The sequence below is a fragment of the Crocuta crocuta genome, unplaced genomic scaffold, assembly GCF_008692635.1.
Source record: "Crocuta crocuta isolate KB4526 unplaced genomic scaffold, BGI_CrCroc_1.0 scaffold95, whole genome shotgun sequence".
NCBI lineage: Eukaryota > Metazoa > Chordata > Mammalia > Carnivora > Hyaenidae > Crocuta > Crocuta crocuta.
In genome coordinates, this window is record NW_027530971.1 from 9,795,256 (window position 1) to 9,810,235 (window position 14,980).

Genomic DNA, 14,980 nt, shown 5'->3' on the forward strand with positions numbered 1-14,980 from the left:
AATGCTTTTAGCCCTGGAATGCAATGTGTTCAGTTTTCGCTTATCTCTGGGCTTTGGGCAGCTCCCGGTGGCCCATCTCATTCTTCCCCACTCTCCTTGGTTTATCCCTCCTCATCCTTTGAGTTTCAGGCATCACTTTTTCAAGGAAGCACTTACTCGAAGCACTAGCGTGTGTCACAACCCAACAATGAGTTTAAAGAACCTGCCACTACAGTCTAAAATCACTGGGCCGCTTCTCTATAACCTCCATGGGGCTCTACGTTCCCTGAGAGCAGGGAGCTTCTCACTCTTCCGTTGCACGCCCAGTGCCTGGCATATAGTAGGTAATCAATAGATATCTGTTGAGTGAGTACACAGAGGCCCCCCAGTGGCAAGAAACACTACCCAAGCAGAAAGAGAGACAATAAGAATTTTTAATCCATGGAAAGTGCTGCAGGGAGTCTGTCCAGGCCCACAGGCAGCAGGAAGAGGCAGGGGTCCTGCAAACCCGATTATGTCTGGAAAAAGAAAAGCCATAAAGACCCAAGCTTCCTCACTGCAACAATCCTTGGGGTCTCCTTCCTGATGCTGAAGACGTCAGATTGTCTGTCCACGGGTCTCCTCCAGGGCCCACTGTGGGAAGGGAGCTGAGGGTGGCAGGAGGAAGGAAGAGCAAAGGCCGCTTGGTCTCCACCTGAAAGCTCCTGCCCCGAGACTGACCGCCATTCATAAGAAACCGTTTAAAAAGGAGAGGCTTTGATAGAGTCAAATAATATCTTAGAAAAAATAAAAGAGAAAAAAAAAACAAACCCGGATAATTCCAGCAGTTACAAAGTTCGCTGTCGGCTATCCACAAGAGAAAGAGTTTGCTTTGGCCTTGCTGGCAAGCCTCATCTGCCAGGCCCATCCTCAGCTGTCCCCCAGCCCCCCCAGGCCCCAGGATCCACACGAGCGCGGCTCCCCCTCCCATGGAGAGTCTCTGTGCTCACGGAGGGCAGCGCCCTCCCTCACCGGCCCTTGGACTCCCCATACGTGTTTCGGGCCATGGACACCATCTTCTCCTCGCATGTGATTTTGGTGTCCTTGAGGATGCTGTACCACACCATACCCGCAGGCCGGACCTCCTCGCTGCGGCAGAAAAGGTAGGGCACGGTGTCCACACGGCTCTGGATGTAGGCGCTTCTCAGGAGGCTGGAGCAGTGGCTGCTCACCCTCTCCAGTCGCCGCAGGATCAGGTGGGCCTTCCTGAAAGGCAGGACGGGACAGCGATGAAGAATGAAGCCCAGACCAAAGTTTAAGCCTTTGAGTGGTGAATAAAGGTCAACAAGACAAATAAGGACTTCCTGTCCCAATAACCTCCTAACCATTCCTGGCCCAAGTGGGATATTTCAAACACCAATTTGAAAATCACCTTGGAACGTGTCCTCTGCAACTGTGCAACATGTAAAGAATGAAAGTGACGTAGAACCTTTGATCCAGCATTTTCATTTCCAAAAATAAAGAGAATCCCAGAAGTTATAAGGTCACCAGCCTTAGGGCTCTGACCAAGGAGAAATTATTATAATGATGATACATGGAAACCACAATCACAACTAAAATTTATTGACAGTTGCCATGCTAGGCACAGAGCACGTGCCTTTACATACATTTAACATTTTTATTTAATCCTCACAACAGGCCTGAACATACTGTTCTTTCCACTCACACAGAATGGGTACAGAGCCCACAGCTGAGAGAAATCACATTGCATGACCAAGGTCAAACATCAACTTGACCGTTGAGGCTGGGTATTCAAATCTAGGCCTGAACACCCACAAAGTCCCTCTCTAACTTCTGCTTTTGTGTTTCTCTATTCACTGATATTCTATTCTTTTTTTTTTTTTTTTTGAGAGAAAGAGAGAGCAAAAGAGAACATGCAGAGAAAGAGAGGGAGAGAGAGAATCATAAACAGGGCTCGAGCTCATGAACCATGAGATCATGATCTGACCCAAGATCAAGAGTCAGACACAAGAGTCAGACACTCAATCAACAGAGCCACCCAGATGGTCCCTTTTATACCCTATTCTTACAGTCAGGAAATTTGGAGATCTTTCATCAAAGCCTTAATAGCTAAGTTCCCAAATCAGATTTCTCTATATCTCATTTTTCTCATCTCTAAACACAGTGAGGATGGTCTTAGCTTCACAAGTTGGTAGTTAAGATTTACCATGAGAAATGGCCAAAGCCTAGCACAGAGTAAGATCCCAGTAACTGATGTCTATGATTACCAAGAATTGTTATGATAGTGTCTTGGGATCATGTTCATACTGAACACTAGTCTAAGCTAGAATCACCCTGTCCTATGTGATCATCTTGAGTTACTTATCTGGAGCCCTTTATCCAGCACCAGAGAAAAGGTCTTTGAGGAGGTATGAGGGTTGCATAGAAAATTAAAGCTAGCAAGGATCTCTGAGATCCTTGGGTCTCTCAGTGATGGCACTATTGACATTTGAGCCAGATAATTTGCTGTTGTGGAGGCTGTCTTGTAGGAAGTTTTGCAGCATCTCTGGGCCTCTGCCCATTAAATACCAATGGCACTCCTTTGTCCCAGTCCTAGCAATGAAATTGTCTCCAGACATTGTAAATTCTCCTCTGTGAAGGGGGGGTGGGGAAAAATCACCCCAACTAGGAACCGCTGACCTGGTCTCACTCTCATCGAAGATGTGAAAACTGAGGCTGAGAGAGGAAAAGGGGTATCCTTTTCCCGGATCCCACCTTACGTTAGCATCACTGTCAAGGTGTCTCTCTCTATGTGGAATCCAATTTTCTCTACACTCCACCATCTTCAAGATACCCAAGGGCTGAATGAGCCGCTCTCTCCTGCTGTCCTCTCCATGCCCCTCTGAGACCCCAGGAGGGAGGCGTTTTACGACAACATACCCCACAAGTGGAAGACTGTGTCAGGCACCTGCATAGCAGCCGGAAAAGGGCCTGGCTTACGTGTGTGTGTTTTGTGGGTATGATTTATGAGGTACTTTTCAAAAAGTCCTCTTTGTATAGTTCACCGCTTGGGTGGAATATTTCCTGAGGTGCCAAGAACTCATAGCTTCATAATCACACTTGAGTTGCCACTCTGCCACAGTCCTCTCTCCCTACCCTGGCAGCCCAAAGAAGAGCTTGAGGAGTCCATTTCTCTCTTCTCCTGGCTTGAGTCCTGGCTCTGTTCCTTAATAGCTCTGTGTCCTTGGGACATTTACTTAATGCTTCTAAACCTGTTTCTTCACTTGAAAAGTGGGTCTGTTGTGAAGTTAAAGGAGATAATGGTATTGATCGCTCATTTACTGAGCATTTATTTTAAAAGAAGGCTCCCTATTCAGTGTGAAAGACCAACAGATGGAAAATGACAAAAGGGAGAGTGGTAAGAGGAGGCATGGGGGCTGGGAGGAAGCAGAGGGAGGTGCCTGGGTAGGACTGGGGATATCCAGGAAGGCTTCCTAGGAAAAGGGCAACTTGTGTTGAGTCTCATAAATGAATAGAGGTCAAAGAAGACAAAGGCATAACCGGAGGCATAGGTAAAGGCATAAAGGTAAGTGCTTATGTTGAATTTCTGAGGATTTACAGTTGAAATGCCATGTGTAACTGGGGAGGCAGTGGGAAACCGGAGAAGTGGCAAGAGCCAGCTGTTAGAACTTAGGAACTGGGGGGGCGCCTGGGTGGCTCAGTTGGTTAAGCGTCCGACTTCGGCTCAGGTCATGATCTCACGGTTCGTGGGTTCGAGCCCCGCGTCGGGCTCTGTGCTGACAGCTAGCTCAGAGCCTGGAGCCTGTTTCAGATACTGTATCTCCCTCTCTCTCTGACCCTCCCCTGCTCACACTGTCTCTGTCTCTCTCTCTCAGAAATAAATTAAAAAAAAAAAAAACATTAAAAAAAATAAAAGAACTTAGGAACTGGGGTGTTGGTTGTACAAAGTAATGGTGTACCAGGCAGGTTCTAGAATCTCACTGCTCAGGTTCGAATCCTGGCTCAGCTACCTACTAGCTCTGATAGTGAGGGAATTGTTTAGCCAGGTGTGACTCCATTTCCTTTTCCATGAAATGGGAATAATAGTTGTTATCTACCACAAAGGCTTGTTTAAAAGGCATTGATGAATCTATAACAAGCCCTCAATAAATGTTATCTATGATGATAGTCTGGAGGGTAAGTAGGGGAGATATCAAAGCGTTTTAAGCAGCCAAGTAACAGATTCAGAGCTGGACTATTTAAAAACATCCCTGGCTGCCTTGAGGAGAATCGAATTGGGGGAAGCACAAGTCTGGCAGCAAGAAACCAGGTAGGGCACACATCCAGGAGTCAAGTGTTTCCTATCATCACACTTAGGGGTGCTGGCTTGCCTTTTCTCTGTGTGCTTTTAAAAAGCTGCATACTCTTTCTGCTTCCTCATTTATAACAAGGGAGTAACATTTGCCAACCTCATAAAGTTATAGCGAGGATTACAGAAGTTAATGCATGCAAAACTCTTAGGAACGTGTCTGGCACATCATAAGTTCCTGATATAGGGTAGAAAGTACCATCCTCACCACTGCCCCCCACCATCACTGTTTCTTTTCTGGTGTAAGCCTTGTGCACCTTTGCCAGTCAGTGGCAAATAGGAATATATAAAGTGGAGACCTAATCATGAGTTCAGGGGCTCAGATATCTTCCCAAGGGATGTAACATCTACACTAGGACTTCAATGATAAGACAGATTTTTCAGGTAGATGAGGAGGCAGAGGAAAGAGCCCATCCAAAGTTAGATTGCCAAGAACATGAAATACCAGATCTTTGAAATGGTTAGTGCAAAGAATGGGTGAGAGATTAGTCAATTTGGCCGATCTCAGACCATCTAGGCTGATGAACCAAGCCTCCTTTTGAATGGAGGAATTGAGGTTTGGAGTGAGAAAACACTCGGTCTAAAGGAACACCTTAAGTTAGTAACAAAGCAGACCAAGAACCAGAGCTGTTGATTGTACAGGGCTAAATTTAAATGTCTGGTCCTGAAGTCTCAAAGTCAAATCCTAGCTCTGTAACTTAACAGCTATGTGGATCATTAGCAAGTTCTTCAATGGTGCTCTCAGTTACCAATCAGTAAAACGGGAGTCATAACAGTGTTCTGGGGGGAATGAGATAACCTGAATAATTGGACTACTCTCAGTAAATATTACCCAAGTTTCAAAGTAATACCGTAATAGGAAAGACACAGGCTTCAGAAACCATTAAAGTAAGTCACTTCTCCTCTGTAAGTCTGTTTTCCTCATTTGTAAAATGGGATTAGAGATGCCTTTTTTTTTTTGTAGGACTGTTGTTAAGCTGAAATGAAATGACTGTTGTAGGCATCTAGCACAGAAATTTGTACACAGTAGGCACTAAACCTGTGTCAGTTCATTTAGCTATGCCCTGCTCTTTTTCCACCACACACACAGGCTGCCCCAGACTTTGGCTTGCATTTAGCCAACAAAGACAGTAGAACTCAGAAGGGAACACCATGGAGAGAAGGGTTGGAGGTGCTCAAAGGCCGGAGAAGAGGAAGGGGAGTGAGAGACCAAAGGCAAGAGTGCTGGGTAATAAATTTGTAGGCAATGGAGATTCATAATTCAAAGGTCAGGCATGCTCCAAGCTTTCCCTGGAGAGGGAATCATAGGTCAGAATGACCACTTTTCTCAAATACCAGAAATGAAATCTTCCTCATTGGAGACGGGACTCAGGCCTTCTGGGATAGGAAGCCAGAGGTGAAGGAGTGACAGCACACATTAATTTATGGTTGTATTAGGAGGCGAGGCTGAGACAGGAATGGCTTGTGGCGGAGTCAGGGGCTGAGTTCCGATGCCACTTCTCCGGGAACTATAGAACCTTTGACCAACCATTCTATTCCCAGCACCATTACCCAATCAGCTGTTGACATAGTTAGCGGACAGAGACCTAGTTTCTAAGGGGGGGAGGGCTGGACTGGAGGGGGAGAAAGAGGCAGTAGGGAAATGTTCCTATTGGTCTCTCCCCCTCCTCCCCATCTCCTTGGGTTGAGCTTAAATGTCTCTGTGTTAGCTGACCTCAAGCTTAATGAGAGTCGAGGACATGACGTGGCTGCACAAATACAGGACACAACCTCCAAATGTGAATAGGGCAGATTAAGAGAAAGAATGACTTCATTCCTGTTGCCCTGGTCAGGCCACATCTGGAGAACCCCAGTCACTTCTGGTAAGAGGGATATGCACAAATTGTTGCTAGATCATGATGCTGAAGGTTGTCTCAAAAGCCAAGTCTTAGTGAAGAAGTGTGGAAAGCAGGAATGGAATATGTCCTCTGAAGGGACAATTTAGACAAATGGTTATGTTGTTATAACAAATGAAGACTAGTGGGGAGGAAAAAAAAAAACAGAAATTAAATATAATCCTACAATACTAGAGTTCATTCTTCAGTCCCAGTCTTTAGGTGGTAAAAGTGAGGTTCATGCTGGTCATATGGTTAACACGAGTGTGAGAAGAGCCTCTAAATCTGTTGCAAGGCACCCCAGTGTTATCAGTGATGTCACTTCAAAATTAAGAGAAGGTGAATTTTGACCCAATAGGATAAAAAAACAAACAAACTTATAACTAGAATCCTCTAAATTTGGAATGGATCCTTCCATATATCCAGTGGTTTTCCTTCCCCAGAGATGATGAAATCAAGTGTTTTAGAAAGGAGTCTGTCTTAGTCTGTTTGGGCTGCTATAACAAAATACCATAGACTATGTAGTTTATACATGATGGAGATTTAATCCTCACAGTTCTGAAGGCTGGGAAGTCTAGGATCATGGCACTGAAGATGCAGCTAGTGAGGGCTAGCTGCCCGATTCATAGATGGTACTTTCTTGCTGTGCCTTTACATGGTGGAAGGGGCAAAGGATCTCTCTGGTCTCTCTTTTATAAGAGTACTGGTTCCATTCCTAAGAGATCCAACCTCATGACCTAATCACCTCCCAAAGATCCCATCTCTTAATACTAGCACCTTGGACATTAGATTTTGAACCTATGAATTTTGGGGGGATACAACATTCAGACCATAGCAGGCTCTAATGTTAGTAGAAAGCGAAGATTTTTGTGGTTCTTGTTTGTTTGTTTTTACTAAAAAGAATCAGGGGGTGGATTCACAAAGAAATACCATCTGGTGGGCATCTAGTGAGCACTTTTACCCTTTGCTGCTGGAGTCTTTTATTTCTCTGTCAAGACAGATAATATATTTTGCCTTAGTTGTGTACATATCTTGGGATGCAATGTGTTATAATGGACAGGACACTGGCTTGAAGTTTGCATTTTGAGTTTACTTTGGATTTGGCCTCTGACAGTTATTAGCTATGTAACCTTAAACAATTTACTTAATTCCACTGATTCCCCATTGCTTAATCTTCAGAATCAATGGTTTAGGAGATGAAATTGAGATATAAATGACTGATCCCATAATAGATGCTCAACTAGTATTTCCCACTTGCTTCTTCGACAATGCAGAGTGCCTCTGTTGTCCAGCTCATGGTTGTACAAGACGAAGGAATTAGTAAGAGTGAATTGACTTGAAGTGAGGAAATTCGTAGTACTCAGCTTTCAAAATCCATAATTCCCTAGTAGGAATTGATAAAAGGAATGGAATGGCACTACAGCATCCATGTGGACTTAGAGAAATAATATGGCTCAGTGGACAAAATGTTTATACAGAGTTGTTTATAACAGCAAAGCATTTGGAAGAAAACTAGTTGGTCTTACATGGAAGGCTCAAATAACATATAGTACATTCATATAATTGCAGGGCTAAAGGGCCTACCCAGATAACATAGTACATATACATCTAATAGAAAAGACCCATTAAGTGTAAAGAGACAAATAATAGACTATGGTGTATATATTTGTTGACCATAGCAGAGTTGGTGGAAATAGTGCTCTGATTGTAGATGCAGGTATATCCTTAAGCCTATATCAGCATTCCAATTCATTTGCATATCCATGTTATACCTGTATCTATGTCTGGAAAGGTATGTGCACATTGCTGATGATTTTATCTCTGGGTTGGGATTATGGGATTTAGAGGGCACAATTTTCACTTTCAGTTTATATACATCTACATGTACATGTTATAGAATGAGCAAGAATTACTTTTAGAACAAAATACAATAAGGTATTTCCATTTTGAAAACGTGTATATACACCTCTATTTTATAGCTGGTGTGATGAATTTGAGCAATTAAACCATGGTTTTATGGCATCGCTGTAGTTCACTGGGGTGACTTTCAGCATCTGGCCTGAGACTACTCCCACAAAACAGAAAACTAGTAGCTCAAATACTGCTGCCTGGATACAGATCTTCAACATCAACTTTGAAATGTGATTTGGAAGACAGTGAAAATAGTTGCATTTTGTCTTCTCTTTATTCTCTCGCAAGAAATCATAAGACCTTCCCAAGAATTCATTCCATAACTGATGGTAAGAATGACAGAGTCAACCAACCCAGTGATTTCAGTGTGGAACTGAAATAGACTACAAAATAGCAGCCAACCTTGCTATACGATCAGTGGGAAAGTTGTTCCATAGAACATTTGTTCAAGGTCATACTATGCTTTGTATTTATCTACCCTGAGGCATCTTCAATTATAAGAAATGCCATTGATTTAATAATAGCCTTTCAAGAAAAGAAGAAAGACTATAACACTTAATGTGTACATCCATTGTGCACCGTCTATCCTAATTTCAGAAATGTCAAAATATGCAAAATAAGATTACAAGTGCATCTGAGATCATAAAAATATAGCCTGAGAAGCCTAAGTTTGATCTTGTTCAAAATATCCTAGAAATTCCAGGGGCACCTGGGTGGCTTAGTCGGTTAAGCGTCCGACTTTCGCTTAGGTCATGATCTCGCGGTTCGTGGGTTCGAGCCCCACGTCGATCTCTGTGCTGACTGCCAGCTCAGAGCCTGGAGCCTATTTCAGAGTCTGTGTCTCCCTCTCTCTCTGACCCTCCCCTGCTCATGCTGTCTCTCTCTCTCTCCTAGAAATAAATAAAAAATATAAAAAAAAATATCCTAGAAATTCCAAAAGACTTAATTCCTGATAGCTAAGGAAAGGGTTAATATAATCTTGAACTGAAAGAATGTACAATGACATCAAGTTTGTTTTTCACGATGGATTCAGCAACAATGGTTCACAGGATATGCCAACTCTTCTCAGATAGGAAAGGCTTATCTTGCTATGTTGAGAAAAATCCTAGGCTAAACCAAGCCTGTGATGATTTCTGTGATCTATTAGCAATGTCTGCCATGAAAGCAAGAGGGGCTCAGTCAGTAAATATGCCATTATAATACAGACAGATCAATTCACTGAAACAAAATCCCTTTCAAGTGCTTGCTCTCTTCTTCCTTCTCTGTCATTTCAGCCATATGTAGCTGAGAGGATCATCGAGAAGCCCAAGAGTGGTCAAGTACATTCTGATTGCAGCAAATTCTGGTCCTTAGCCACCATGAGCTCAGTTTCTCATGTCTCCTAATAGAAACTGAATGGATGGGACAACTGGGCATCAGCAGGTGTTCCCTGATTAGCTGTCTGTGGCACCCATGGCTGCCATGGGAGCCAGGCTCTGGAGGACGTTGGCCTGATAGATTTATTAGGCAGAGATAAGAGTTGCCCAATTTGTCACCAAATTTTATGGGGGCATATGACTACAGTTTTAAGGAGAAGTATGGAACATTTTGGGGTTTGGTGATTCCTGATAGAGTTCATCCCATGGTACCAGTCCCCCTGGGAAGGGGTCTTAACACGCTGGCCACCTAGGGCCCTGAGGAACAGGATGTGCTGGACTAGAGGGGAAAGGACACTCAGGGTGTTCCTGTTCTCTGGTATTTATGACCTTTAGGGCTTTCTGGTTTCTTGGCTTCTCAGCTGGAAGGGACTTTGGAACCCAGCTCTTCTATGTTACAAACAAGTTCCAGAATGGGAATGGAATTTTTCCAAGGTCACACAGCAAGTGGGACAGGAACCCAAGTCTCCTGGCTTAAGGGCAATGTCTTGCTCTCTCTCCTTTACACTTCGATATTCTACACACTTGCAGACCCTTTGGAGTCATGGCACATTTACCCAAACTGTTCCCCTGTTTAAAACCTTTACCTGGCTTTTTGGGGAAAGAACACACTCTTGAACAGAGTTCACAAGAGCCATCATGATCTGCCCTCTGCTGAACTCTCCAGCCTTGTTTTCCTTCTTTCCCTCTCACCTTGAACTCTCTGTCCCAATGAGAATTATACTTCTTAAGTGTATCCTCTTAACTACCTATGCCCCAACTCATGTTTGCATTGGTTGTTCCTTCTGATGATGCATTCATGGGATGACTCCTTTGATGTTAAGCACAGACTTTACTGTTTTCTCCATGGATTCTTGTTTGAGGTCCAGGACTGGACCTGTGTCAGCTGTTCACATCTAGAACCCTGTCACTCACAGTGTACTTTTGGGACTAGCAACACTGGCATCACACCCGAGAACTTATTAGAAATGCAGAATCTCAGGCCCATCCTAAGCCACAAAGTCTCTTTGAATTTTAGCATGGCTCTCAGCAGATTCTCATGCCCATTAAAGTTTGAGAACCATTAATGGTGCTGGGAGAACTGGACAACAACATGCAAAGGAATGAAACTAGATCATTTTCTCACACCACACACAAAAATAAACTCAAAATGGATAAAGGACCTGAATGTGAGACAGGAAACCATCAAAACCCTAGAATAGAAAGTGGGGAAAAAACCTCTTTGACCTCAACCGCAGCAATTTCTTACTTGACACGTCCCCAAAGGCAAGGGAATTAAGAGCAAAAATGAATAACTGGGACCTCATCTAGATAAAATCTTCTGCACGGCAAAGGAAACAATCAATAAAACTAACAGGCAACTGACGGAATGGGAAAAGATAGTTGCAAATGACATGTCAGATAAAGGGCTAGTATCCAAAATCTATAAGGAACTCACCAAACTCCACACCCGTAAAACACATAATCCAGTGAAGAAATAGGCGGAAGACATGAACAGACACTTCTCCAAAGAGGACATACAGATGGCCAACAGACACATAAAATGATGCTCAGCGTCCCTCATCATCATGGAAATACAAATCAAAACCACACTGAGATACCACCTCATGCCGGTCAGAGTGGCTAAAATGAACAAATCAGGAGATACTAGATGCTTGCAAAGATGTGGAGAAATGGGCACCCTCCTACACTGTTGGTGGGAATGTAAACTGGTTCAGCCCCTCTGTAAAACAGGATGGAGGTTCCTCAAAAAATTAACAATATAACTCCCCTATGAGTCATCAGTAGCGCTGCTAGGAATTTACCCAAGGGACACAGGAGTGCTGATGCATAGGGGCACATGTACCCCAGTGCTCATAGCAGCACTCTCAACAATAGCCAAAACATGGAAAGAGCCTAAGTGTCCATCAACTGATGAATGGATCAAGAAGATATGGTTTATCTATACCATGGAATACTACATGGCAATGAGAAAGAATGAAATCTGGCCATGTGTAGCAACATGGATGGACCTTGAGGGTGTCATGCTGAGTGAAATAAGTCAGGCAGAGAAGGACAGATACCATATGTTTGCACATATAGGTAGATTAGAAGGAACTTAACGGAGAACCATGGGGGAGAAGAAGGGGAAAAACAGTTGGGGAGAGGGAGGGAGGCAAACCATGAGAGACTCTTGAACTCTGAGAACTGAGGGCTGATGGGAGTGGGGGAAAGGGGGGGTGATGGGCATGGAGGAGGGCACTTGTTGGGATAAGCATTGGGTATTACATGGAAACCAACCTGACAATAAACTATTTAAGAAAAATAAAAAGAAGTTTGAGAACCAATGTGGTAAACCAGCTTCTCACCCTCCTTTTACAACATGCTTCTTGTGACATGTTTCACTGCAACTGCTTATAGACTTTTGCTCACTAGATGCTGCTCCTCCTAAAGGCAGGATCTATCTTCATCATTCATAGATTTCCAGCCCATAGCACAGAGCCTGGTACATAATAAGCACATTAAGTGAAACAATGAATAAATAAATTAATAAAATGTCTCCACAGGTCCACAGGCCTCTTAATATTTGTAAGTATAATGCATTTTTTATTGCTATTTTTGAGCTGGAAAGGCCTTAGGTTTCACTGAATTCAACTGTTTCCAACTGTGACCTATAGATCTTTAATAGCTCAGAGAGACCTAAGAGTCCCTTGGGATTGGGGGCAGGGGGTCTAAAAGGGAGACCTAGCAGGTGGGGCTCCAGGCCACCCTGTCTAGCCTCTAGCAGAACAACTGTGTAACCATCTGAGCCACACATTATCCAATTATTTAACAAGTAATTACTTAGCACCCACTTATAAGAGTGACTAGGATATAAGGAAACAAAAGCTGCCATAGTAGCACAGAAGGAGATAACACAAGAGTAAACTCATAAGCAGTATAAGATACCGAAGCTAGTAGGTATGACGCAGAAGATTAAAACATGAGGGTGTGATTGAGAGTATATGTAGAAATTTTAGAAGGTTCTCTGAGGAAGCATCATTCTAGTTAAGACCTGGGGGGTCTATGTAAGATCTATTTAGAAAAAAAAGTTTCCACTGCTTGAAAGAAAGAGTACCATTGCTCTAGTTCATCCTGATCATTTTACAGATGATGAGACTGAGGGCCCGAGAAAGCCAGAGCACAGAGTTGTACTTTGAGTTCACGAGCACTGTCAGGATAGATTAGGATGCAGCTATCTTGAGTCCTACTGACATGCCAGTGTGGGATGTTAGAGGAATCTCATATCCCCTCCAGAGTCTAGGAAGACTAAGGAGGGAGGAAACTGGGTGATACCAAAGGGGGCTGGTGGACAGAGAATGGTGACCAGCTGGCTGGAGGTTAGTGGGTTATCAGAGCCCATTACCAAGCGGGTTGTCCTACCTCTGTGGGTGGCCAGACAGCCTTTCCAGAAGATTTATGTCCTTGAGGGCCATAAAGGATCCCAGAAGGTTGTAAAGACAAAGTCAGGAGTGGAGCTCTGGTTTACCTTCCACCCAAACTCTCTGAGCCCTGTGGGAAAGGCCAATAAATTGGGATGCCTTTCTCTGACCATGGGCAAGATGGCAGCCCAGATGACTCACGCAGTGGCTTTCATCTGAGGCTCTGTGCTTCTGCCTGTCTGCCCTCTTTTAGCTTTTATCTAAAGAACCTTCCTTTCACGTAAAAGAGAGAAAGCTATAGTCCAGGACCCAATGGACAGATAATGTCTATTCCAAGGAGAGGTCCCAGCTCTCATCCATTCCCTTGAGGGCCTCAAATCCTTGGAGGGTTATGTGAAGTGTTTTAAGGGCTCAGAGTGAGAACTCAGGGCAGAATCAGCCTCCATATAAAACCCTGTGCAACCATGGGTAGTTCATTTGACCTCACGGGGCCTTCAATTCCTTATCATAGACAACATGCGTGAATACCTACTTTGTCCAGTTTACTAGGTAATTTTAAAGCTTTTCAAAGCATAGAGTGCCACCAACGAAGTATTTCAGGAGGTCAGGTGATGTTCTCCAATGCTACCAGTACCGCCCTGCCCCAGGACACCACACTATCTCCCTTGGATTATTATAACAAAGGCCTCTAGAGCCTCACTACCTCCCCCTGTCTTGACCCCTCTCCATGTTTCCAACAGGAAGTCAGAGGGATCTTTCTTTCCTAAAGATCTGCTAATATCACCACCTTGTGAAAAATACTTGAAAAGCTTCCTATTACCCTAGGGAGATAATCCAAACTCTTTAACCCTACTTAAAGGGCATTCAGGACTGCCCCCTTCTGACCTCTCCCTTCTTATCTCTTCCCACTCCTGCTGTCACACCCTTCGCTCCAACTACAGGGAAATTCGCTCAGTTTCTCCACAGAGAGTGTTTACCAAGTGTAGAAGGGCTTCCCCTGGGGAAGGTGAAAGGGTTTTAGGTGGTCACAGACACGCATTAAACAACAATGAATCACACTGGGAAAAGCGGTTAGGTTCTCTTTTTCATTCTCTTCCCCTCCTCCAGATTACTTTTAAAAAGAAAGCCTTGGTTTGAACCTGTCTTTAGTACTTCTCTAACACTTGCTAATCTCCTTTTTAAACTCAGGTCAAGCTCTACTAGGGTTGAATAGCATATTTTCTATTTTGTTTTGTTTTGTTTCCCTTCCCTTGTAACAAATGCTTACATTTAATTTTCTTTTTTTATTATATATTTTTTAAATCCTTAATTTTTTTTTTTGAGAGAGAGAGAGAGACAGAGCATGAGCAGAGGAAGGGTAGAGAGAGAGGGAAACTCAGAATCCAAAGCCGGCTCTAGGCTGTGAGCTGTCAGCACCGAGCCCGACACAGGACTCCAACTCACAAGCCATGAAATCATGACCTGAGCCCAAGTCAGGCACTTAACTAACTGAACCACCTAGGCCCCTACATTTAATTTTCTATTAAGGGTAGTTGGTACTAATTTTCCCTTTATAAAATGATACAGTGTTTTCAAATATATTTTCAATGAGAAGTGAATCTAAGAAATACCAAAACAAAACAAGAAAAAAGCGCTCACAGTATGGCGATATGTCAAAACTCATAAAAGTGGCAAGCAAATGAAGAAAACTTGAGGAAAAGCCTGCCCTGATGTAACATTATCTCCTCTGTCCACTCCTCGGGCTATCCTCAATGCCCCAACCCTCCAGTCCTCCTCCCTCTTCTCCTCTAGCCTGACCCTCTTCACCCTGAGGGTCTTAGTCTCAGCACTTGGGAAGCCTTAACTAGGTTACCTAGATCAGATGTCGATCTCTCAGCTCCCAAAAGGGCCCTATTCTGCTATCTTTTCACTTATTCCTATTTTTTCCAGTTGCTTAAATACTTAATTACCTCCAACAGTGAGCTTCTCTCCTTTTATCACAGCATGGTCAACAACCAACTGGTAAGAGGTGGTATTATAAGTAAGTTATGAATGAATGAATAAGTGAAAGTT

At 43.6% G+C, this 14,980-nt stretch overlaps 1 protein-coding gene across 3 annotated transcripts in view; it reads right to left on the reverse strand.

The window, feature by feature from the left end:
* Positions 1–393: 393 nt before the first annotated feature.
* The window catches only part of ASTN2 (astrotactin 2), an 881,037-nt gene continuing 866,450 nt past the window's right edge, over positions 394–14,980 (reverse strand). For all 3 annotated transcript variants that reach the window (XM_077769932.1, XM_077769931.1, XM_077769933.1), the window contains one exon: positions 394–1,224. In XM_077769932.1, the coding sequence (XP_077626058.1) occupies positions 987–1,224 (238 nt within the window). In that variant the 3' untranslated portion in view covers positions 394–986. The remainder of the gene's footprint in view (positions 1,225–14,980) is intronic.